We start from the raw sequence: 23,567 nt of genomic DNA on the forward strand, positions 1-23,567 counted from the left end.
TGCTTTGTCCTCCTTTTTTTCCCCGAAGCGTAAGATCTGTGCAGAGTAGAAACTGTAGAATTAGCCAAATGAGCTGCAAAGGTTATATATCAGTTAGGGACTGTAGCCCCAGACCAGGCAGGGTCTACACATTCAACCTCTGTTCAAAATCTTACGCTGCTCTTTCGCCCCCACGCCCCGTAAAAGAATGTAAAACTTGGAAGCCTCGTCATCAGCTCGTCGGCCACCAGGAGATGTTCCTTGGCTGCATCGCCAGCCAAGAGGAAGTGAGAAGGCCTTTACCAAGATGGATCACAGGACTTTTACTACAAACAAGCATTTAAAAACATCATCGTCATCATCTGCGGCTTATTTAATTGGGGCACATTCCTCATTGCTCCCAACTTTTCCCTTTTTCTTCTCAACTAAACACGTTGCTGTCTCGATAGGAATATATTGCAGGATACTTTGGCACAACCAAGGTTGAAAAGTCTTCTCCAAAGAAAAGGCGTATAATGTACCAGGAACCCCCACCTACCCCCAATCCCCCCAAAATAAAACAAAATCAAGAAAACTCTCCAAACAATACCGCTAAACAAATTAACCATATTAAAAACGAAACAAAAAGGATACATTTGCCCGTGTTGCACCAACAGGCCACTTTGTTCTGATTCTTTACAAGGAGGGTGGATTCCAGCTATGAAGACAGAATCTCCTGTGCTTTTACAAAGATTTTCTAAAGAGGGGGAGAAAAAAAAATCAACCCCACCCCATCCCAGTCCCCAAATTGTTTTTCCAACATGTGAAAACATGATAGACCAACCCATCTTCTTGGTCTCGAGCTGGATTGGCTTTCGCAAGGTTCTGGTGGAATACAAAAGAAGTCATTGTGTTTCTCCAGGATTTGTAAGTGGCTGTTTGGTATCCAATGAAACAGAAGAGAACACAGCCAGTTTTCCCTTCCACAACCAGTGGGACCCCCAGATCTCCCAAATCTGAAGAAGTGTTTCCTATCCCTGGCTGGGTTTTGCTGCTCCATCATCCATAAAACAGAAGGCATAAAGGTGAATACAAACATAAAAAGATTATATATATATATATATAGTTTGTGTGTGTGTGTGTGTGTGTGTTTGTGTGTGTGTGTGTGTGTGTTTTACATATGGTCCTGAAGTCTTTCCATATAGTCTCTAAATTCCTGGGAGTCACCCAAGTTCATATCTTGGCATACCCATTTGATATTATCATCACTGTCAAAGAGAATGGAGTTGGTGTACGGACCACCATCCTCTGGCAGGATGGTGGTGTAGGATGTGAATTTAACCCTCTTCCGCTTGGGCCCAGGAGGGTTTATGGGTTCGTTTCTGAAGTCCTTGTCACAATCATATTCAGCAGATCGAAGGATCTGGTTGTGGAAGCTCTTCTGAGAACTCCCGTTGAGCAGGAAATTGCTTTCTTCAAAAAGCATCCCGCGGTCAATGATCGTGGTGCACTCATCAGATGGGAGAGAAATGTCCACGGGACTCTCCAACAGCTCAACCTCATTGCCCAACCACACCCAGTCATGGGAATGTGGGATGTTCCCTTGCTCACTGATGGTGAACCTTTTGTGACGGTACTTCCAAGCAAATGCCACACAGTTGATTAAGAAGACCAAGATGGCCAAGCAGAAGACACATAGGAGAGCATACATCCCAATCTCCAAATCTGTTAAACCCCTGGAAGCTAGAGTGAGATCACTGGGGTTATTCTGCCTTGGGACATCCTCCTGTGTGGGAAAGCTCGTAGAGGTAGGAGGCTTGCTTTGAAGGTGTCCCTCCCCGTGAGAATTAATCTGATGGATGGGAGACTTAGAGCTTGTGTTTTGGTTGGTCAACTCGTCCTGATTCATGGAAGCATCATGTTTGGACCAGTCCTGGCCTGCTCTCTCTCCCTCCAGGGAGTTTTCTATAGAGTTACTTTTAAAATCACTATCTGCATCTTTGCCATTCTTGGTCTCTTCTTTGTGCGCCGATTCCCTTTGGCCAAATTTCACCTTGACGCTCCCTTTCCCAACGGCCAAGCTGCTCTTCCGCTTCGACTTCTGGCACGCCTCGCTGATCACCATTTCTATTTTAATCAGCGGTCCTTGGCCTTCACCTTCGGCCACCACTATTGGCCAGTCATCTTCCTGTCTCTGATGGGCAGACACCACCATTTCATCCAGCGATGTGACCACAAGGGAGAAATCCTTGATGTCGTAGATGTCTAAAGGAGTCACGGTTCCATCACTGAATAAAAGCCAAGTGCTGAGCACCGCTTCCTGCAGTGAGAGAAAAAAGGGAACACAGAAATGTAAAATGAAAGGAATCGATGACTCTACACAATTCAATGCAGTTCAGTTAATTATAACCCACCTTTCTTCTCAGGCAAATAGTTAAGAATGAGATTGGGTCAGAAGCAAGAAAATTATGCTTAGATCTCTTGGGGTTTTCAGGTTTTAAGAAACAACAGCCACCATGAGGGAGCTAAACAGATTTAGAGTTAATGGACTGGCCACAGAACTGGAAAACCATTGGTGCCATTTTGGGTCCTCTTGATGACCCACGTGAAGGATCTGCTGTTTCTTCTCTTAGGAAAACCAAACTGTCTGCTTTCCATAAGGGCCAAATAACTCACAGGGGCAGGAAGTGAAGACAGTAATCAGACAGATCTTTACAGCATTATGTTTTTAATCAAATCAAAAGTATTCCTTCTTTCCTTCCCTCCCAAAATGGTCGTTCATTCTAGCATTCTGTCAGGATTGCCGAGATCTCCTTTACCCTCATTCAGTGTGGGAGGGGGGACTCCACCAATAATGAAGCAGAATGTTTGCAGAAAAGGTGCACATTAGAAAAAAAAACCTTTAGATTATGTGGAATAAAAAAATATTCAAACACTAAAGTGGATAAAAGAGTGACCCCAAAGAGTGTGTTAGTCTGGTTTGTTTTTAAAACACCCAACTGGAAATTGCTTTACACGCAAGTGGCTTTTTAAAGAATGAATGCTCCGTTTTAACATAATCTTTCCATCTGCATGTCTGGGAATCCATTTCACATATAAGCAATCAGATGATTTGCATTCAAACCACTTTAATAAAGGATGCATCCTGAAATCAATCTGACCTCTTTTCCTGAAATTACCTGCCAAAATATTGCTTTCCTAAGCCAGCCTATTTCTCTGAAATAATGTGCCTTGGGTTCCTCCCTTGCTTTTCTTGGAAGTGATTATCTGAAAAATTGGGCAAATTTTTACCCATTGATCATCCCTGCTCTTTTCTGCTCTTCCAGTCAGTGCACCTGATATGCCAAAAATCCATATTCTTGTAGTCTTCGCTCAATTTATTATCACATAATAATATGTGATTAGAGTGGGAGGGATGTGGGCGTCACATATTTTTCTACAACCCAATGCCTGGGATGCTTTAACCCCTACTCTGACCATCTCCTTGCTTCCTTGTCCAGCCAAAGCTATAGATCAAGACATATGGAGAGCATCAATTTGCAAACGTCTGGTTGATCAGGCTTAGATGATACACTGCACCAAGAAATTTATCCTCAAAGCTTGGCAAGCAGAAAGAGCTTTGAATGAACCCCTAGAAATTTAATGTCTGCTGGCATTAGATGTATGGAATACATTTTTTGCACAGATTGTTCCAAACATTTCATAGGTTCTTCCGAAGCATAGCAGAAGTGTTCCAAACTTGGAACAGTTCCTTTCAAGGTTGCACTAATCTCAGGTAATGTTTCAAGGTCAGAACAGTCTTTCTGAGGACAGGAATTTCCCATCTGAAAACATTTTACATACCTCAACTTTGGAATCAGTCAGGGCTGGACAACTGTCTTAAGCTTCAGCGTCTCCCCTGACTGTATTTCTGTTGGTACAGCAAATCCTTGACTTAACATCTCCCATTTAGCAAATGTTGGATGCAACAGACTCTATTTCCATCCAACACCCTTCCCCCTGAAATAATGGGCAAGTCTACTGCATGTGAAATAATACGAATGAGGCATTTAAATTTACGTTAAACTGCATTACATTGGTATCCACTGCACCCATTTACATCATTTGCAAACCATGCAAATTGCTATGAATGATGTAGTTTCAGATTTAATGGTCGTTTGGGAGTAACCGACCACCCCTCTCCATGAGTAGACCATTAAATCAAGTTTTTACTATTGTCAGGAGTACTGATGGTCAGCAGGAGGGGGCCCCTATCCGGGGTAGGGGGGAAATGCATGCGTAGTTTAGAGGCTTTGAGCTGTCCTTCAAAGAAACTCAGAGCAGACCCGCCTTGACTTTTGGGTTTATCTGTGTGGGTTTCCCATGGTCTTTCAGTGTGGTAGGATTTTCTGTCTACAAGGGTAGTCAATAAACACTAGCGACCAAGACACCATCTCAGCATGGTTCTTCACTCTAAGACAGGACAACTATATCTTTAACTACTGGGACTTTTTTCATCATTTAAACATCTGGAGGAGTGGAGTTTAAGAACAAAAATCTTACACTTCCTGTAACCACATAGTCAAGCCAACCAAGATGTCATTTGCAGTAGTCAGTATCACCCTCAACCACAGTGGGAAAAAACAACACAAGTGAACTTCAGACATTTAGAAACTGCCAACTGCAGCTGTTCAACTGAATGACTAAGGCCTGACTAAATAGATTTGTTCACATAATAAGGTTAATCAGGTCAGTTAGAGACTTAACACAACACGATAAGCTTGGTTAGTGTTAATCTTGCTTTAGATTTTCATTCTCTGTCTCTCTCTCTCTCTTTTTCTATCTGTAGCTTAGCATATAGGGCAAGCCAGGTTATTTGGCTATTTTCGAGTTCAATGCAAATCCAGAAAAGGGGTAACTAAGTACCCAGGTTAAACACGTTGGATAAACCCAGTGCATTTGAAGTTTAATTCCAAGGTTAGACAGGACAAGACGATATTAATTTTCCCCCAATGTTCCCAAAATACTGGATCTTGGGGCCTCAATAAAAATTATTGGCAGTGTAGTCATATTTCATAAGGGATTTTTTTTCTCATGTGGGGGGAAAATAAGCAGCCCTTTTTCCCTCCATCAAGTTAAACAGGAATGATATAAATAGTGGAGAAGGAAGCTTTAATACAACACTAGTAAAGATACAGTCCAATTTTATATCCACATTTGGCATTTAGCTGGAACATGTACTTGGTTGTCCTTTGCATTAACTCCCTATTCACCTCAGCTGTTTATCTTACAGTCTCGTTTTCAGATAAACTTAACTTTCCCCCATGTTTTCAATTGATTATGATCCCTGTATCCTTCCCACCTGTTTAGCTGCGTGAAGAATATCAGAAGCAGATGCTGTTGCAACAATCAATCTCTTATTTCCTTTATTTGTCTGGAGAGACAAGGACAAGCCTGCCACCAGTTGTACTCCAAGATCAGTGATGGTCACTCTGTCCTCTAGGACAATCACTGTCTTCTCAGCCAGAATGGAATCGGACAAAGGAGAAAGGACCTTAAAATGGGAATGCGAGAAAAGATGGTGAAAACTCACATCGCTCAACCTGAGAGAGGCAGACAGTGATTTTTATGGCAAAGCAAAATTTGGACGACCCATCTTCACATCCATCACTCAGCTGCTCCACTAGATAAATAAGATTCTTCTCCCAGATTAAGATTGCCATTGCAAAATTCAAACTCCCTGAAGTATTTCACCTAAGAACACTGCCTCAAATTTACCACAGATTTCGCTTGCAGAAAAGAAACTGTTGATCTTCGGACATGCAGAAGGATCTACCATCCTTACATGTCTGCTCGGAAGTCTCATTGAGTTCAGCAGAATTGACTCCCAAGCAAGAAGGTAGAATTCTGAAGCCTTCTTGGAACTTTTGAAAGCTTCCCTCGAGATTTCTTAAATTTTTCTGCTCGAGGATGAATACCCAACTTACCTTCCAATATCAGCCTTATGTCCCCAAATTATCTGCAGACATGCAAGATTACATTAGCAGGATGCCATTTCTAAAATATCGCAAAATTTCACAGCTCAGCTAGCTTGTCTTCATTACCCCTGTTAGTTCTATCTTCCCTTTTAAGCTCTCCTCAATGTTCAGTAGGGGGGGGGGGCTAATTTTTTATTGATGTTGGATTTTGCACTGTACCTGAACAGTTGTAATCCCTTGCTCACGACCGATCAGAACTCGTCCCCCTTGTAACTTGGCCACTTTGGATTCCTCCACCTTCATGAAATTGGCCACCAGGTCTGTGATGTCAAACTGCCATTCAGAGCTAAGCATGTAAGTCAGCTGCCCTCCAAGATCAGATGATTCTGCAACAAACTGGGTAAGAACACGCACCATCGCATGCTGGTACTGGAGGGTACAACCTTTGCCTTTCTTCTCATCATCCTCTTCCTCATCACTGTCACGGGTTGGCCTGTCAAAGCACATATGCGTATAATGAGGAAGGTATTGATTATGTTGAGGGACCGTTCGATTTTCTCCATTACCTCCAAAGGTTGAAACCTTCGACCACTTGCTCTCCCAATGGCTGGGCAGGGGAGAGAGAGCTTGCATCGACCCAAAAAAGGCAGCCCTAAACTGGCCCTTTAACCAGCCACCATGAGGAGCAAAAAGTCCCTTTCTCCCGCCTAGCTCTTCCCCTGCAAAGGCAATGTAGGAACTTTAACAAGGGAATAATTATTTTCCAGCCATATAATGAATCAGAATAAATGTTCTGGTTAAGGCCATCAGTCTTAGCCTGCCTAGGTGCCTCCCCTCACTCCCTTCTCTGCCTTGACTTTAATCTAAATTTATTCCTTTCATTTGCTGTCATGGTGGGCATTTCAAGTCTTCATCTCAGAAGTAGTTTTTTCTACTAGCCGTGTGCTGCTTAGAGGTCCCAGGCAGTACGTTAATTCTGAGCAGACACCCATCCAGAAGCCAGACTTCCATCTGGAAAAACAGACCATTCTTATGGAGAATGGCATATTCCCCAAGGAAATTCCAAATCTCCTATCTCCTTCAGATCAAGAGAAAGTTTCCTTCCTCTCTCAAGGGACAGGTATGATATGAGGAACTATTTATTTATTTATTTATTTATTTATTGAATTTTTATCACTGCCCATCTCCCCCCCCCCCCAAAGGAGGGACTCTGGGTGGTTTACAATAAAACAAAGCTAAAATACAATACCATTATAAAATGGTATAAATGGTAATTTATATAAATATATATTTATATAAATTAAGCTGCCCAGAGTCACTTCTTGAGATGGGCGGCTAGAGAAATCGAATGAATAAATAAATAAATAAATAAAAATAAACAATAAAAATATAAAATATGATAAAATCCAGGTGGACTGAGAAATTCTGTATCAATCCGTGAGTCTAAAGGGCCATTCTATAACTATCTTATCTTATCTTGGAATTATCTTATTCTTGGTGGCTTTCCATAATCTTCTTGGAGATAAGGAATCCAGATCTTGATTTCCTTACTGCAGATGAATTTCCATGGCTCAAAAAAAGCAACTGTTTGCTCCAAGAGAAAACTGGAGACAATCAACCTGCAAGTTGCTGAATCGTTTCAGTGCAGAGGAGCCGTGGAAAAGTTACCAACGCATGGAAGGTTTGCTCTGCCCCACAAGTTGGTTCTCTTGGTGTGCTGTACGACAACTGCCATGTTCTGTGAGCCGGAGGGCATGCAAGCTGCAAAGGATGGATGTCGTGGTGTGAAATACAGAACGTAGAGTTGGAAAGGACCGTAGAGGCCACAGGATCCAGCCCCTTGGTCTGAGCAGGAAACCAAATTGCAGGATGAATCATAGCAAGCATTCCCTGAAGATAAGAATGTCATGAGACAGATGGGGTAGTGAGGACTTCCCTATGTGAGAGGTTTTCAGATGGGTTCCTGCACTGACCAATGGATGGACTAGATGTTCTCGAAGACCCCTTCCACCCCTGTCATTCTATGATTCCATCCCATGGGCTGCATTCTGGGATGATTAAAAACAGGTCTTCTAGATGGCATACTTCAGGTACTTGAAGAGGGCTTTCATATATCCCAAGCTATCTTTCTGCGATAAGAGATTGATTGCAAGGCTAAACTTATTGGGCTTCCTCAGACTCGCTCTTGGGCTCACTCCGCCCTCCCCAACTCTCCTGGTTGCCCACATCTTTCTTAATGTGGATCCCCAAACTTCTTAATGTGGTAGCCAAAGAGGTTCTCTGCCCAAAACAGGATGTAGGGGGTCATTTCTGTATTTGTATTGATGCAGCCCTATCTGGAGCCACAGGAGTTTAAGCCCTGGAGTGGTGCTGGTGTGTTTCAAAGAACGCAGTCACTGAAGTCCATTTACGTGGATCATTTTCAAGTGAAAGAGCAAACTTCTGCAGGGGACTCTTTTTAAAAAAGAGCTGGCAAACCACATTTAACTGTCATTTCTACACAGCTATTTCCCATCTCTGCTTTTTCCTGAATGACAACAACAACCAAACATTGGCTAAAAGATGTGCCCTGTGGCTTGGCATTAATCGAAATAGCTGTTGGTGGGGACAGTTTACCGGCTTGCAAACAGTGAAGCAAGTTTCAGCTGGGCTGTTGACTTCAGCTGGCTCAATCAATGCGAACTAAACACCTCTTGGGGGTTAAATTTTGAAAATGCGGCATAATGTTGAAAGTTAGAACATTTGGCAGCTGGGTGTGCGCAGCACTGGGTTGGCCATTTATTCCTGCCTTGGATATCTCGCCACAAATGGTCCAGTCAACATTTGCAGATGCAAACTTGAAACAATACGGCAGACGGGGATATTACCAGATGAAGCTTTTCATCTGCCGAAGGATACATTTTTCTCTCTCAGATTCTGCCAACCTCAACAATAACCACTAAACAGCTTCCAACTAGTTGCATTAAAGCCTGGCATCTGTTTTGTTGATCTGTCCTTGCACTGGGGAAGAAACAGAACTCAAAATAACTTTTACACGCAAATGGTCACAGGTTCAGACTCCGCTATTTTGGAAAGGATAAACCGGGATGTCTAAAATCTCCCTGTGCCAAACAGTTGGAGATGCTACTGCAGTCAAAAAAGACTAGATTAGAGGAGAGAGAGAAAAAATCTAACTTGGCAAAGACGTACGAACTTAGGAAATTTCTCTCAAGTGCAGCAAGGTTTCCAACATCAAAAGCAGCTGTTCCTATTTCCAAATTATTTCTGAATTCGTTGCACAGCCCTGCTCTGAACAGTATGTTACGTTTTTCAAATCCTTCAGTTTATTTTGCAATTTTTGCATGCACAAACACACATCACCACCACCACCACCACACCACTGCAGACTGAAGTGGAACCGCGTGAGTTTTTGAAACACTGCCAAAGAAAAATAAAAGCCAACTGGATATGCCTGGCTGCTCAGTTGTAATAAAATGCTTTTTGTGGGGTGTTTTCTCAGTGCCCGGAAGCACATATGCATACAAGACACCCCAGTAAACATTCTTGATGGAATTACATCTGCAGTTTCAGTAACAGGGCCTTTTTGCGTGGCTCTGCTGAGAATATTTGTATGGGGTAAGGGATTCAAGGGCACGAAAAGCACTCAAGGAAAGAGAATCAGGATGTAAATATTCTCTGTCTGTATCTTTCTGGCTTCTAGACTCTAGCAAAAGAGATTAACAAAAGCGGTCCACAAGATCTGTTGGAGGAGGACCCCTGCAAGAAGACTATCTGTGGCACATTGAGCCCACTTCTTCAATCCAGGTTTGATCAGGGCTTGGTTCACCCAGCTATCTCAACCACCTTTATCCTTAATTGATTCAGGTCATGGCTAGTAGGAGAATATGAGAAAGGGCTCCCTCAATTTCCATTGCCTTTGAGTCAATATGAATGTCCTCGATGGTTCACAGACATTTAATGTAAGAAGGCATTGAACTATTCAAAGCCAGTATCTGAGTCCAGACTGGCCAGTGCTTTGGTAGGAATTTAGGATGGTGTTAAAACAAGGATCCATCTCTCTCTCTCTCTCTCTCTCTCTCTTCATTTTCCACTTAAATGAAGCAGATTTCTATGGGAAATGTCCACCACTGGGTTGCCAAACTCCTTATTTAAAATGATAACTCTTCCATCTACAAGATGTTGGGGATTAACAGGCAGAGATGAAGACTACCACTCACAGGCAGAGCTCAGAAACTTCTCCAAGGCAACTGGCTGGCGATGTTAGTTACCAGGATAGTGAACCAGAAGGAGTGTTGGTTGATTCCCAAGAACAACACTCCAGGCTAGTACCTTTTATTGGAGGTGACAGGAATCCTCCAACCTTTGATCTGGCTCAGCTCAGTATCTGAGATCTCAATTTGCAAAGGGAGTCGTGGAACCCATACAGGGATTTCTAGCTGAGTGGTAAAATGCTGGTAGGTGAAGTTCACGATGGCGTCCACTTTGCTTTTCATTTCCTTCCCGTTCACAAAGATGGCATTGCAGTTGTCTGAGACCTGTGAAGAAATAAAGCAAGCAGGCCCTGAAGTGAATAACTAATACATTAGATACCTCAGGGAGCTTCATCCCTAAGCAAACCCCCCACCACAGGAAAGGACAGTGTTACAGTTATTCCTAGAAGCCTTTGTCTCCTTATAGCTAGAAAAATAGCAGGAAGAATGCATTTTCCTCAATATAAGAGCAGGCAACTTGATGTCTCTAGATGTTTTGGCTAAGTCCTATCAGCCCCAGCCAATATGATCAAAGAATGGCTGGAGTGTAATCCAAAATACCTGGAAAGCACCAGGTTGCCTGCCCCTGGCCTAGATCTTGGTTTGATCAGTCCATTCAAGGGGGTAGCTTCCCAACTTTGCCAAATGACCTGCCACGATGGCTTACAACTGATGGGTTAGGTAACGATGCTGCTCCTTGGAAACATATTAGTGAGAAAGATGGAGATAATGTCAGTCTCTTGAAATCCACTTGAGCAACAACTATTGATCTTTTCCCGTAATTATCAATCTTCCCTTGCACGGATTAGAAACGGTGAGGCCTATAAGAGCTGGCAAGGCACATTATGAACTGAATATCATGAAAGCATTTCCCTTCAGTATGTTGGAGCTCCCCAGCAGATGGACCGTGGCAGAAAGACTTTTTGCAAAGGGCAGAGATTTTCACATTTCACTGATCGTCCTATCAGCACTGTGACAAGGCTGAGAACGCAAGGCTGATAAACAGAGTGGCCTAGTAAAGCCTCCACGTTCAATGTCTGAATGTCAGAAGACTCAGAAGCAAGAGCCAAGAAGGGCTGACAGGCTCCCAGAGGTGTCTAGAGGCCAGTATGGACCACAAAACGCAGACCTTGGGTTTGACAAGCATCAATTCTTCTTCCATTCTTCCACTGGTGTGGTTGTGCTAGTTACTTTTGGATATCTTTTTTTAAAATTAATTAAGAGGCAAATTTTCATTCAAGGCTATTGAGATAGCAACCCTTCTTTCTACCAGTCTCTCCAGTAACATGATAATCCAGGAGAATACCAAACTTGATATCAACTCTATATTTACAGCTCATTTAGAGAAAAATACATATGCCAGCAGGGAAAGGAGAGACCCATTTTAATAATCATCAAATAGAGTAATTTTTCTCTTTTAATATTAAAAAAGGGGGAGATGGAAATGGGCTAGACAATGATCCATTAATGCATTTTCCAGACCTGGAATGTAAAATACAACTATCAAGAATCTGAGAATCATAACTCCATTCATATATTCCTCTAGACATGGGAGAGCGTGCATGTTTGAATTCTATTAGCTGGGATTGACTGTGAACTTATCTTTCTTATTAGACTTTTCTTTTAGACAAAAATTGAATTTGCATGTGGTTTGTCATCCTGGACTGCACTTATTGGAAAACGAATCAGTTTGATTATCTCGCGTTTTCAATTCCTGCGGTGCTGATGAAAAAGAGAATGTGTTTTCTCTGACCTCCATCTCTCCCTTTTCACAGAAAAAGAACATTGGTGAAATTCTCAAGGTGGATTCCCCACCCCCATCCCCACACACTGGAAATTTATATTGTCTCTACTGGGGGAAAAAATATTATGAAAAACATCTTAGTGGGTTTTCATCTGCTAGGAGGACAGCAAGGATGTCTCAGAAGTCTTCTCCTTCGAAACTCCTGACTAGAAGCAACCTGGATTGACCAAAAAACTAACAGGAACATAGGTTTTAATGAGGGTTGTGAGCAACTGAGCTTTGTTGTTCTGTTACCAGAGCTTTCCAATAAGATTTTAATACTATCTTTCCCTTTTGGATCTTAATTATCTCTGTCTTATCTTAATTTGACCAGAGCTCCCTTCATATTACTTCTATCATATTCCAGATCAGCGTCTCATTTTATCAATGGCTTTTATTAATGCTATTGAAGATTCCCCATGATGCCAGTGACACAGTATAAGCAGAATGGAAGATGCGGTCTGATGCCTTCCATTTTATTTGCAAGACACAGTGGCAAGTTGGAGGCATCATTTTATTCTATATAGGGGTGGGAAGATTGTTTGGGTCATGAGCCATGTTCTAGGACTCCCAGGAGATTCTAGGAAGGATTAGGAACATCTCCAATTGGGGAATTTTCAGACCAGAAAGTGGAGGCAGCCAAGGAACCAGAAGAATTCTCCATTTATCTTTCAACCTCATATAGTTGGATAGTAGGAAGATAACAAAAGGCATTAATATTGGGAATTTTGACCATCAAAGGCAACTACAGAAACATAGAAGAGTGATGATCCACAATAGGAAGATGAAAATGGCTGAGAACAAGGAAAGGAAGGGACCACCTTGCCAAATTGCCAGTCTGCCCCACAGACGCAAGGGCACATGGCTCACAAAAGCAACCCATGGGGCATCACAGCCACAGTGCCAGAACTAGGGTTTCTGATAGAGGACCTAATATGTCAGGATAGAACTGCAAGGTGGAAGCACGGTGGGTGCAGCCATCTTGAATCGATGTGTAAAAAGAGGCCACTCTGTTTCCTTGGGACAAGCCACATCATAGGACCTCCCACTCGTGGACCAGAGGCTGACCGTCTCAAAATCCGATAGCTTGCTTTCATCCCTACCACTGGCTGATACACAAAGGTAGTCAAGAAGCCAGCTCGTGTCCAGGAACAATACCATGCCACAAACCATCACACATCCTTGAAAGGCAGCCAAACACCATTTGTATTTCACAAGGAGAACGGCTGTATGAAAAGAAGTAAATAAATAAACCCATCTGGATATTTGAGTAACCACTGAAAATGAACTGCAAAGACCAATTTGCTACTGGGAGCTAGAAGAGGATCAAGAGTATTTACTTCCTCTTCATGAAGACCGTTGCTCATTCCAGACTAAGCATTTGATCCTTAAACTTCTTACAGATTAAGCCTTACTGACAAGCATTAGCTTAAGCAAACATCTGCATGGCTCTTCATTAAGAGCAAGGGTCCCATACGGGATTAAGCATTGTTTATCCAGCGAATCCCCATCAGATGGTGCAGCTTTATTTCCCATCAATTTTTAATTGCAAATCCCAGACCAGCTCTGGGGGAATCAGCATTTCATTAGGTGGAACGAGTACAAACGTTGGCGTCTCTGAGTTCTTTTAGGCCTGATTTCTCCTCTCTGCTATCCCGACCGATGTGCCGCAGCAATGCCACGCGGTATTCAATATTTCCAAGATCCTTCTAGTAAAGCTGTCTCAACTTAGAAGATTTATGTGGATCACAGGAGGGCGACCCACCGCTTGCCACGCAGTATCTACAATTCTGAGTATCTGCCCAACAGCTGAAGCTCTCTGGGCAGTTTACAATAAAGCCAAGGAGAAAATACAACCTGAGTAAAAACACGTATGATATTCAAATGGAACACGAAATGAAAATACCAGATAGAGTTGGAGCAGCACGGCAGTCTTTCAAAAGCCAGGAATTATACGCCAGTTACAAAGTCTGGGAAAATAAACAGGTCTCCACCTGGCACCAAAATGATGCTAATGTGGGTGCCAGTCAAGCCTCTCTGGGGAGGGAATTCCATAAATGGGGTGCCACCACCTAGCATCCTTCTTCTTCACCGAAGGAGCACATATGTCAAGCCATGAATGCCCACTCCTAACCCCAAAAGCCAGATTCTCACAGAGAATCTCTCATTCGACAGATTTCTTGAAAGGACAAAGGATTCGATTACGAAGAACTGGAAATTGGATAGGTATATTTTAGCACCCCATTTATCTTTGATCTTCTTGATCCTCTTTCTAAGAACCTCTTGACACCTGGAAGATGTTGCTACTCAACAACATCCAATAAGGAAAGAATATACAGCTGTTACAGTTTACAATATTTTTCAAACCATCATTCCCAGACTCAGAGAATTCCATTACAACACATTAAACTGGAGGAAACTTGAGATCTAGGTAGCAAGTTTAGCATTATCTATGCCAGCTTCAGCTCCCCAAGGTCTTTGGCATATTAACCAGGTACAGGCACAGTCATATCCTTGTTAGCATATTCAAAAGATTAAACTCTAACACAAATTGTGCACATTTGCACCTTAATTCTAGCTGGGAGGCAACATAACTTTGCACCAACTCTGACCTCTTTCTGAATCTTGGTTCAAAGAGAAGGGAATTTCATTTAGAGCAGAATGACAGCTGATCGAGCTCAGGCTGCTACAAAGGGGTGGATTTGCAGGGCTCCTACAAGATCTGGTCACTCTCCCTTTTTAGGCAATTTTCATTACATCGGTCTAACCCTGTTGTAATGTGGGCCACCAAGGAGACCAACCGGATCTTTTAGGAGAGGTCAAACCATTTAGAAGAGCTAGAAGCTCAGTTGGAGTTTTAATTGGTTTCTTATATCAAAGGGATCATCCTTATCACAACAGTGCTCGGCTGTCAAGCTCTGAGGATGAGTCAATTGCAGCTTTTTTGTGGAGGACCATCTGATTCCATGTCTCTCAATACCAGCTGCATGGAATAGCAGAGGAAGCTGCTGTGCCCTCATGTCCTGTTCGTGGACTACTCAAAAGGCTTTTGGAAAACCAACACAGGAACTGGTAGACCTTTGGATGGACCCCAGCATAGCTCTTCTCTTATCCTTCAGACTGCAGCATAGCTCTGCTGCTCATTATTATTATTATTATTAATTATTATTATTCAAATTTAATTACCGCCCATCTCCCCCAAACGAGGGACTCTGGGCAGTTTACAATAAAATCCATCTCCAATCATAAATGTTAAAATCTCATAAAACCAAACCCATTACAATTATTATAAAATGCAATAAATACATATAAAATCCAAGAGGGTCTAAAATTCCAAGCTGGCAGGAGGGCCTCATCCTGAGTGAACCAGCAACCTGATTGTTAACAACTCATTTGATTTGATTTGACTGCAACTTTAGGTGGCCAGTTTTTCAACCCAACGGCGTAGACTTTCCAGCGGATCTCCAGCCCCTGTGGTTCTTTGGAAAGGAACTACAGGTAGGTCCTCCTTTGGTTTCCTCTGTTGCTCTCACCCCTAAAACCAAGTGAAGTTGAATTGTTAGAGTTTCTGTTGGGGGGGAGTCAGAGACTGAATCTCTCACTGCTTCCTTTTTATACAGTTCCTGCTCCATCGTCTTTTTTTAATGTCCTGGTTGGAAGGGCAGGGTCAGTTGGAGTTGGGCAGCATCCACATTCAATAAATAAATACGAGCAAAATGAAGCTCAAGGACATGAAGGGTTACATTTTATTTCTGAATAGGTGTTATGTGTGGACTTGCACAATATTCCCAGTTCAGAAGCTTAATCTATTATTTGCTTCCTCTCTTGTTCAGGAGGGATAGACCTAGGTATACCCCTACATACCCCCACATACAATAGGTGTTAACCCATTCACACACCACAAGACCCAAGGATGTCTTCCCCTTCTTTTAGACTCTAGCTTAGCACAATGTTTGCCCCAATCTTGGAGGTGGCCTGGCCGTTGTTTAAAACTCCTGCTGCATAATTCAGTAAAAGCTAACTGCAATAGCAACGGCAACCATAGTTATTATGAAATATTCCCACAACATTCCTTGCATCAGAAGGAAAAAGGAGCTGAGGATCTGTCAATGGCAAGAGCTTTTGTGTCACATAAATTAGCCTCGGGTACTTCGGAATGACATCTCCTTGTCAGATTGATCGTTGCTGTTGTCAGTGTCAATGATAGGTCCCCAGGGAGCACTTCTCAAACTGTATCACCCCAAAGCAGGTGTCAGTAAATTAAGCCCCAAACGCTTCTGCTCCAGCATCTTTCAGAAGAATCTGATTAAAGCTACGCAGAGCAGAGGGAATCTCACGGCTGATTGCAACTCCCTGGAAGAGCAGAACAAATCACTCCAGCTGCAACTTCTGGCAGAGATTAGGATAAAATTTGGAGGGCTGGGCCAGGTTAGAAAATGCAGTGGACTTAGGGGCAAATGGCTGGTGGTTTGTGAACCATAATTAGGACTGAGTTATGATTTGGCTATGGTCAATTCTCAAGGAAGTGAGTAGATCTTCCTCCCTCTCTCTCTCTCTCTTTCTCTCTCTCTGTTTTTGATTAAGAAATAGGAGCAAGGAGTTTGGGGTACAAATCCTCTCTGGGGTAAGTACAACGGTTCTCAACTGGTGGTCTCCACAGGTGGTCTCAGAAGCAGTCTAGAGGGGCATAGAGTAAGTCCTTCAAAGTTGTATTAAATATTTAAAGTGTGCTGTAAATGATAAACAGAATATCCATATTTGGGGGGGAAAGGTAGGACCCTGGTTCTTTGACAGCATGATTAATGGGACTTCAGATACAAAAGATAGGGGAAATCTGATGGAGAGCTGGGTGGAAACCAAAGAGTGGCAACAGGTTGCTGATCCATAGAATTGTAAGTTAGGGTATCTGTGCATAATAGCCTTCCCCAACCTGGTCATTCACAGATGCATAGACTTGGACTTCCAGAATTCTCCAGCCAACATGGCTATTGTTAAGTTGAGGTTGACTTGTCCGTACAGCTAAGTCAAGTGTTTCTGGCTTGGCCTACTCCTGATAAGTCTTCAGAGAAGAAGGGGCTCTAATTATTGGAGCTACTGTAGGTTTCCCTAATCAATGAGCTTGTCGGGCCTATACATTCTTGTGTGTTTCCTTGGTTGGGTGTCTGGTTCTGTATTCTGATTGATCTTCAGATACCAACCTACATCTTGCATCTCGGGTCAGACTCCTGCTTGGTCTCAAGACTCAACCTGTAGGTTAATTTTTGTTTCATCTCAGATAGTCCCAGTGCTGACCAGGGACATGTTACAATCCCGGATGACCTTGTAATATAGAAGTATACGCATGCTTGCAAGGATTCTGATGGTTAATAAAGAAGAGTACTTGAGTCTTAGTACGACTGGGCTGGATGCAAGAAGAGCCAAAAAATGGGCTGTTCTTCAGAGGAGTGATCACATCAGGATTTCCAGGCACAGAGACAATATGTTCATCTCTTTCCCAGAAAGGGCAGATTTGCAGGACAAACTCCCGGCTCATCCCCTTAACCATCTTCTTCCAATCTACTTTATCAAGATCAGCTAAGCAGGCATCAAAGGTTAAGAATGCCCTGCCATTCGTCATGGGCAAGAGGACATGGCACATTTCAGTGATTAGAAAAGAACAACAAGAGGCAAAATTAATGGGGCAAAGAAGCACGAAATTAGGCAATTACAGGCACGTTCCCTGATGAGCCTTACTACAGTAATTTGCTTGGCAAGGGGTAGGAAAGAAAAAGACTAAACTCTCTGCAGGCAAAATCCATACCAGGTTTCAAACAACTCTATGTAAAAATAGGGCCCTGGATTTTCAAATCCCCAGATAATTTATTTCTTTTCTAGCTGCCCTTCCTATATTTATCAACAGCCTTTCACTGCCAAGGATCTCACCATTAAAACTTGGACATGGTTTAAAAGGAGAAGGGGTGGAGAAAAGGGGGGAGAGAGAGCAGAAGGAAATGAAAAGATCCAGTAATAAAATCTCACTTTTAAAAAAAAGATAAGTGAATGTACTGTGACTACATAGACTGGCCATTCCAAGAGGCAATTTTCGGGAGAAAAAGTGGCCCTGGTGGTTTTATGGTCCTGCCTGAGGCACAGGATTCTAGCATTCAGAGAAGGATAATCCACTTGAAAGTGTTAGCCCCACTAGGTAGACCAACCAACTCCAGAAGAAGGCTAAAATTACTTTTATTAATATTTTTTTAATCCCGCCTTTATTATTTTTATAAATAACTCAAGGTGGGGCACATAGCTAATACTCCTTCCTCCTATTTTCCCCACAACAGCAACCCTGTGAGGTGGGTTGGGCTGAGAGAGACTGACTGGCCCAAGATCACCCAGCCAGCTTTCGTGCCAAGGTCACAGCCTCCTGGTTTCTAGCCCGTTGCCTTAACCACTAGACCAAACTGGCTCTCTGTATTGGCTATAGTAGCAGAATCTTCCAAGTCCAGCTGTGCTTTACTCACCGCCCCCTGCCCCCATGAATTAAAGAGGTGTCTGCTTGAGTCACTTGCACATACCTTCTTCTTGATCTGGATTTACACCATGTTTTTCCCCTTGTCAATTTAGTAAGTTGATATCTGGCCTATCTCTGTCCAGGTCATCTTCTGAACTACAGAAGATAGCCAGCTAAGTAGCTATATGGATAGAAATTTCTAGAAAGTATGAGCCTTGGGGATGGGGAAGTCTCTATTCCCTGCTCCTGAGGATGTTACCTATCCTTAAAACCATCTACAGTCCTGGGGAACAGATCCTTGCCACCCTCCAAGTAGAGTAGCTAAAGGGCCTATGCCTACATAATAGGCATATTGGACAAGTTCCTCTGAAGAAACCTGTGAATCACAGGCATTCAATTACTTTAGAATCTATCCATCAGGGAGCTTGGTTCTTAGCTTCATCTTCAACCCAGGCCCACTGTGAGCTCTCTGTGATCCTGAACATTTGTTGCCTGACAACTAGCATGATGTCAGATCTGGTCAGTCTGCTGTTGATGGCCTGACCCCAAAAAAGGAAAATTTGGCCTCCAGGTTTCCAGTAGAGATGGCCCTGTTGTCTTATCTCATCCTGTAAAGTGCTGAGAGAAAATAAGAATCTCATCATCTTTTATCAAGTGACAGCAGTCTAGTCTTGGAGGCTACACAGCGTCTGGCCTGGTTAGTACTTGGATGGGAGGCCACCTCAGAGTTCCAAGGCTGTAGATATGACTGAGGAATCCAAAGCATCGCAGAGAAGGTGATTGTAACCCACTCCCATGCTGATTGCATGATGTGTCCATAGTCTACCAGGAATACAACTTGAAGAAAAGTTTAGATAGTAAGAGATCTTACCAGCTCACAAGGTGAAAACTCAGATTGCCACAGCCCACTTGGGATGCCTACCTTTGCATACTCTAATTAAGTCAAAGCCACAGTTCTCCTGTCCATCATAGTTCTGGTCCTGCTGGGGCCAGCAGGATTCTAGGTTTGCAGAAAAAAAATTAAAAGTGAGAGGGAAACAAAAGATCCAAGGATGGATTTGGTTGAAAAGGACCTGCAAGCATCATCTCTTCCACTGAATCAGAGTTTTATATGCATGCTTCCAACGCCCAGGAAAAAATGCCTGCACTATTCAAAAACTTGCATGCCTGTAAACCAACTGGAGTTAACATGTATCATGTTATAGTATAGTCTTGAAATGCAGCCATTCCCCCATTCTGCAGAGATATTAATATGATCAGGCATCTAATCCTTTCTAATGACATTTCCCAAGCTGCTTAGACTCAATGTTCAGTCACACCTAAATACTCCAGGAAAAAATGTTAGAAACTCAATTAACACCATGATAGGTCCACAGAACCTATCTTAACACATCCCTTGGTGCCATAATGAAGTGATGAGAGGATGGGAGGGGGAATACATCAAGCCAAAAACCAAAACAAGTGATATGGAACTTGGGAGTACAAAAGAAAGCACTTATTGAGGAGCAAGAAATAAAGATCGGCAGCTGAGTAGTGGAGCAATGAAAGAAGAGGTTGGAATGACAGGTCCCTCTGAATTAAAGACCTCTTCATTCACGTATGTCAATTTGAATCAGATAATCAGATAATTCATCAATCAGTCCCTTGTGGTGACAGGCATGGACACCGGAGAGGAAGTCTTGATGAAAATAATGAGTTCTATCACTGTACCAATGTCAGTCCATGCACTTTACCATGTCAATGAAAAGAGCCATCAGTTGCTGTTATCGTCTTACCTCATGAAGAAATTAGAACTTTGGGTGCTTGCACTCTATATTTAGACCTGACTGGGATTAATAATGTGAATTGGATTTGTTAGCTGATGTGAATTAGATGTGGGGGGGGGGGTTCTTATAGTGACCAGGACATCCTTGGCTTCAAGAATACGCATGTTGTTTTAAGTAAGGATAAGAGCAGATGCAGCTGCAGCAACAAATATAGTACATACTGAAACAGGATGGAGAAGAGAAAGGGAGGGAGGGAGGAAAGTTTAATACAGTCACTGGCCAACATAAAACAATAAAGCATATAAGGTAGACAGTAGACCAATGAGATGACTTGTACTCTGACATTAGCTCATTAGTCCTTGCCAAATGTTACAAACAATAAGGCAAGTTGAATACATATAGAAATGACACCAACTGAAAAATATCTGATTTATCCATCATGGAATAAAATGGGGAAAAGTCAAACAACACAGTAAAACTGTTGTGTAAATCCTAAGATATGTATGTACCATTTGTTAGATTTATATCCAACCTTTCCTTCAGTTGCTTGAGCTGGCATACACCGCCCTCCTTTCTCCAATTTTTCCCATCAACAGCCTTTGAGGTAGGCTGGGATGAGAGAGAAGGATTGTCCCAAAGTCCCCTAGGAAGCTTCCATGGCCGAGGGTGGTCTAAAACCTGGGTCTGTCCAGTACCAGTCCTACGGTCTACTACACCACTTTGGCTAAATTGTCTAAACATAATTAAAAGGCAACAAGATACGAACATATTTGCTTTCCACTCTAGAATCAGAAAAAGGAATTTCCTGGTCCGTTCCATGTGCATGAAACGGCACTGCCCAAATTGCACCCTCACCTTGCCCACTGCAACCCTCACCTCTTAAAAAGAATTAAGTGCCATAATTGGCCACCAAAGTATCCAGACCTACTAGAAGGCAAGAAAAGTATCTTATGACCGACTTTTCCCCTTTACAATCGCAGAATGTTCACATCACATCTCTCATCTGCGGGTACGAAGTTGCAGAATAATCTGGTGAACTCGCCAGATTTCTTTCCCCTTCTTCAGGCAGTTCATTCCACCACATAATGAACTCTTTCAAAGTCCTTTAAGCAGAAGATCAAAATCTGAATTTCAGAATCTGGTGGGGGGGGAAAAATCAGAGCCATCCAATTTGGGATTAATATTAGCCCTTCCCTAATACTTCCCTGCCTATTTGAGATCATTGTTAATGAGTCTCTGTCAAAGATTCTTCTACCTTTGAAGGGATCTCCAGACTCATCAGCCAGAAATAGAAGGGGGGCTGGGGAGGTTAAAGCAATGAGATAAAAATATAAAGTTTCATGTCTTAGAGCTTCAAATGGAAATCCACAAGAGATATGAGATCTTGGTATGTCAAGTCTCAAATGCATCAAAGAAGAGTGGTAATTAGCAGAGAGAAATTTCTCTTTCCAGTAACAACCAAGTTATTCTGAAGGTTCAAGAACCTCAGTAGGTTTTCAAATGAAGTACAGCATGGGCCTAACCTGCTAATGAGATCAGAACAGGGTGGTAGGATCCTGAAGAAAAGTCCATCTCTCTTCAGGTGGCAGATGAAGAGACACCTTTTTTTAGTGCTCCCTTTTATATACCTAGATCTCCATGCAAGGAGGAGAAGGGTAGGGAGAAGGCTAAGCTAGAAACTTTCTCCCTGCCTTCCCTGCTAATTTTATTTAAAAGCAGGAGAGAAGGCCTGCTCTCCATGAAGGTCCTAGAGATAGTGGTATACATCACCCTACACTGGATGGGTTCATGCACTGTGCTAAGCCAAGACCATATTCTAGCTTAGGGAAATGGGTAAACCCAGCCAGACATTGCTTTTGAAGGCCAAATATTCCAATCATCTGAAGTTTTTCTCTTGTAATTGGTTTGCAATTGGTTTGTAATTATTTCTTACTTATTGGCTTATTTCAGCCTTTGATAACAATCTGACTAGACCATTGCTGGGATTCTTCAGGTTCTGAGAAGCAGCCTTACCTTGAGGACATCTTCATCAGCTGATTTGCACTCAGTGGAGCTGGAGACATCTCTCACTGATCCATCTTCTTCAACAGCAACCACTTTCACAGGGATGGACACCGGCTTCCCCGTCAGAATGGCCGTATTAAGGACCTCTGTGTCCTATTCAAGCATACAACAAAGAAGAAATCAAAGGTCCATAAAGAAGGCACCATTTATACGATGCCTTTCCATCAGAAGAGTAAGGTGAAGTATGGACGTAGTCCAAGCCCCTATGCCCAATTTTCATCCTCACAACAATCTTGTAGAACACCTATCTTTTCAAAACGAAGGTCAGATTCAACCTCCAGCATCTTCTGGTAGTGGCCATAAATACCCGGAGAGAATTCCAGCAAGGCCTGGGCTAAGTTCAGCAGGGCCCTCCACAGACCTCCTGACAGGGATTCTCAACAACACCAGAAACTTGTCTATGATAAGAGGAGTGGAGGGATGTTCTAAAGAATGGTTGGGCCACCATCTAGATGCTGTGATAGGAACAGGGGCTAGATGTTCAAAATAATTTCCCCAACCCTGTGCCCTTCAGATGTTCTGGACTATGACCCTCTTAAGTCTCAGCTCACGTAGGGATGTTCTTTCCCCTGCCCTACTTCCACCACCGTCCATGGACAATAATGATAGTTCAGGTCCCAGCTCAGTAGGAATCGGGTGACACATAGGACAGTTTCTACAGGTCCTCTGTAAACCCAACCCTTGTGGTTCTTGGGACCAGATTATCCTTCAGCCTCAAACTGCTGAAATGCCAGATTGCCATCCCTACTCACTTGCCTCCTAGCTCCCCTCTTTTTTGATTTCTAAATTCCCCACCACAGATATTTACAGTAAAACCATTCCCTTCTCTGCAGAAACAGCAACCCAGTGAGCAAATCCCTCATTTTCATTGCCAGATCACAGTGGTACCAACAACACTGTGGTACCAATTGCTAATTTTAGAACATCTTTTCTTCTTCATCAGTAAGTGCCACTTGGAGACATTCCCAGGGCCGGGAAGCCATATATATCTCTTCCTCAGCACATTCTCTGAAAGCCATACATGCCTCTTCCTCAACACGTTCTCAGATGCAGTGCGCTAATGAGTCCATTAACACAGAATTCATCGACACATCACCATGGATGCCATTTGATTAATTATCCCAGCTACTGCTCTCACCAGGACTTAGCCAGAGGAGAGGTGCAAAACGAAGGACAAGGATCCTTGAAGGAACTTGAATTAAGGTCTTTGCTCCAGGAAAGCAATATTTGCAATTAAGAGACAGGATTTTGATCTCACGGTTAGCGACTGCTCTTCTGCGACTCGCTACACCCCTCCAT

At 42.8% G+C, this 23,567-nt stretch overlaps 1 protein-coding gene across 1 annotated transcript; it reads right to left on the reverse strand.

The window, feature by feature from the left end:
- Window positions 1–1,118: 1,118 nt before the first annotated feature.
- On the reverse strand, window positions 1,119–22,359 carry LOC134505630 (transmembrane protein 132B-like). Its single transcript, XM_063315450.1, has 5 exons — window positions 22,218–22,359; window positions 10,245–10,450; window positions 6,135–6,408; window positions 5,300–5,491; window positions 1,119–2,278 (listed from the first exon to the last, which is right to left on the reverse strand). Exons 2-5 carry the CDS (start codon window positions 10,406–10,408, stop codon window positions 1,133–1,135), a joined length of 1,776 nt encoding a protein of 591 aa, XP_063171520.1. The 5' UTR covers window positions 10,409–10,450; window positions 22,218–22,359; the 3' UTR covers window positions 1,119–1,132.
- Between the last annotated feature and the right edge of the window lie 1,208 nt (window positions 22,360–23,567).

This window comes from Candoia aspera, chromosome 15 (assembly GCF_035149785.1).
Source record: "Candoia aspera isolate rCanAsp1 chromosome 15, rCanAsp1.hap2, whole genome shotgun sequence".
In the NCBI taxonomy this organism is placed as follows: Eukaryota; Metazoa; Chordata; class Lepidosauria; order Squamata; family Boidae; genus Candoia; species Candoia aspera.

Excerpts from the sequence above, each read along its gene's own strand:
- LOC134505630 (XM_063315450.1), bottom strand. The coding sequence starts at position 10,408 with ATGAAAAGCAAAGTGGACGCCATCGTGAACTTCACCTACCAGCATTTT. Across the intron at positions 6,409-10,244 it reads CCTGTCACCTCCAATAAAAG|GCCAACCCGTGACAGTGATG; the intron begins GTACTAGCCTGG and ends GTGCTTTGACAG. Across the intron at positions 5,492-6,134 it reads AAGGGATTACAACTGTTCAG|GTCCTTTCTCCTTTGTCCGA; the intron begins GTACAGTGCAAA and ends TCCCATTTTAAG.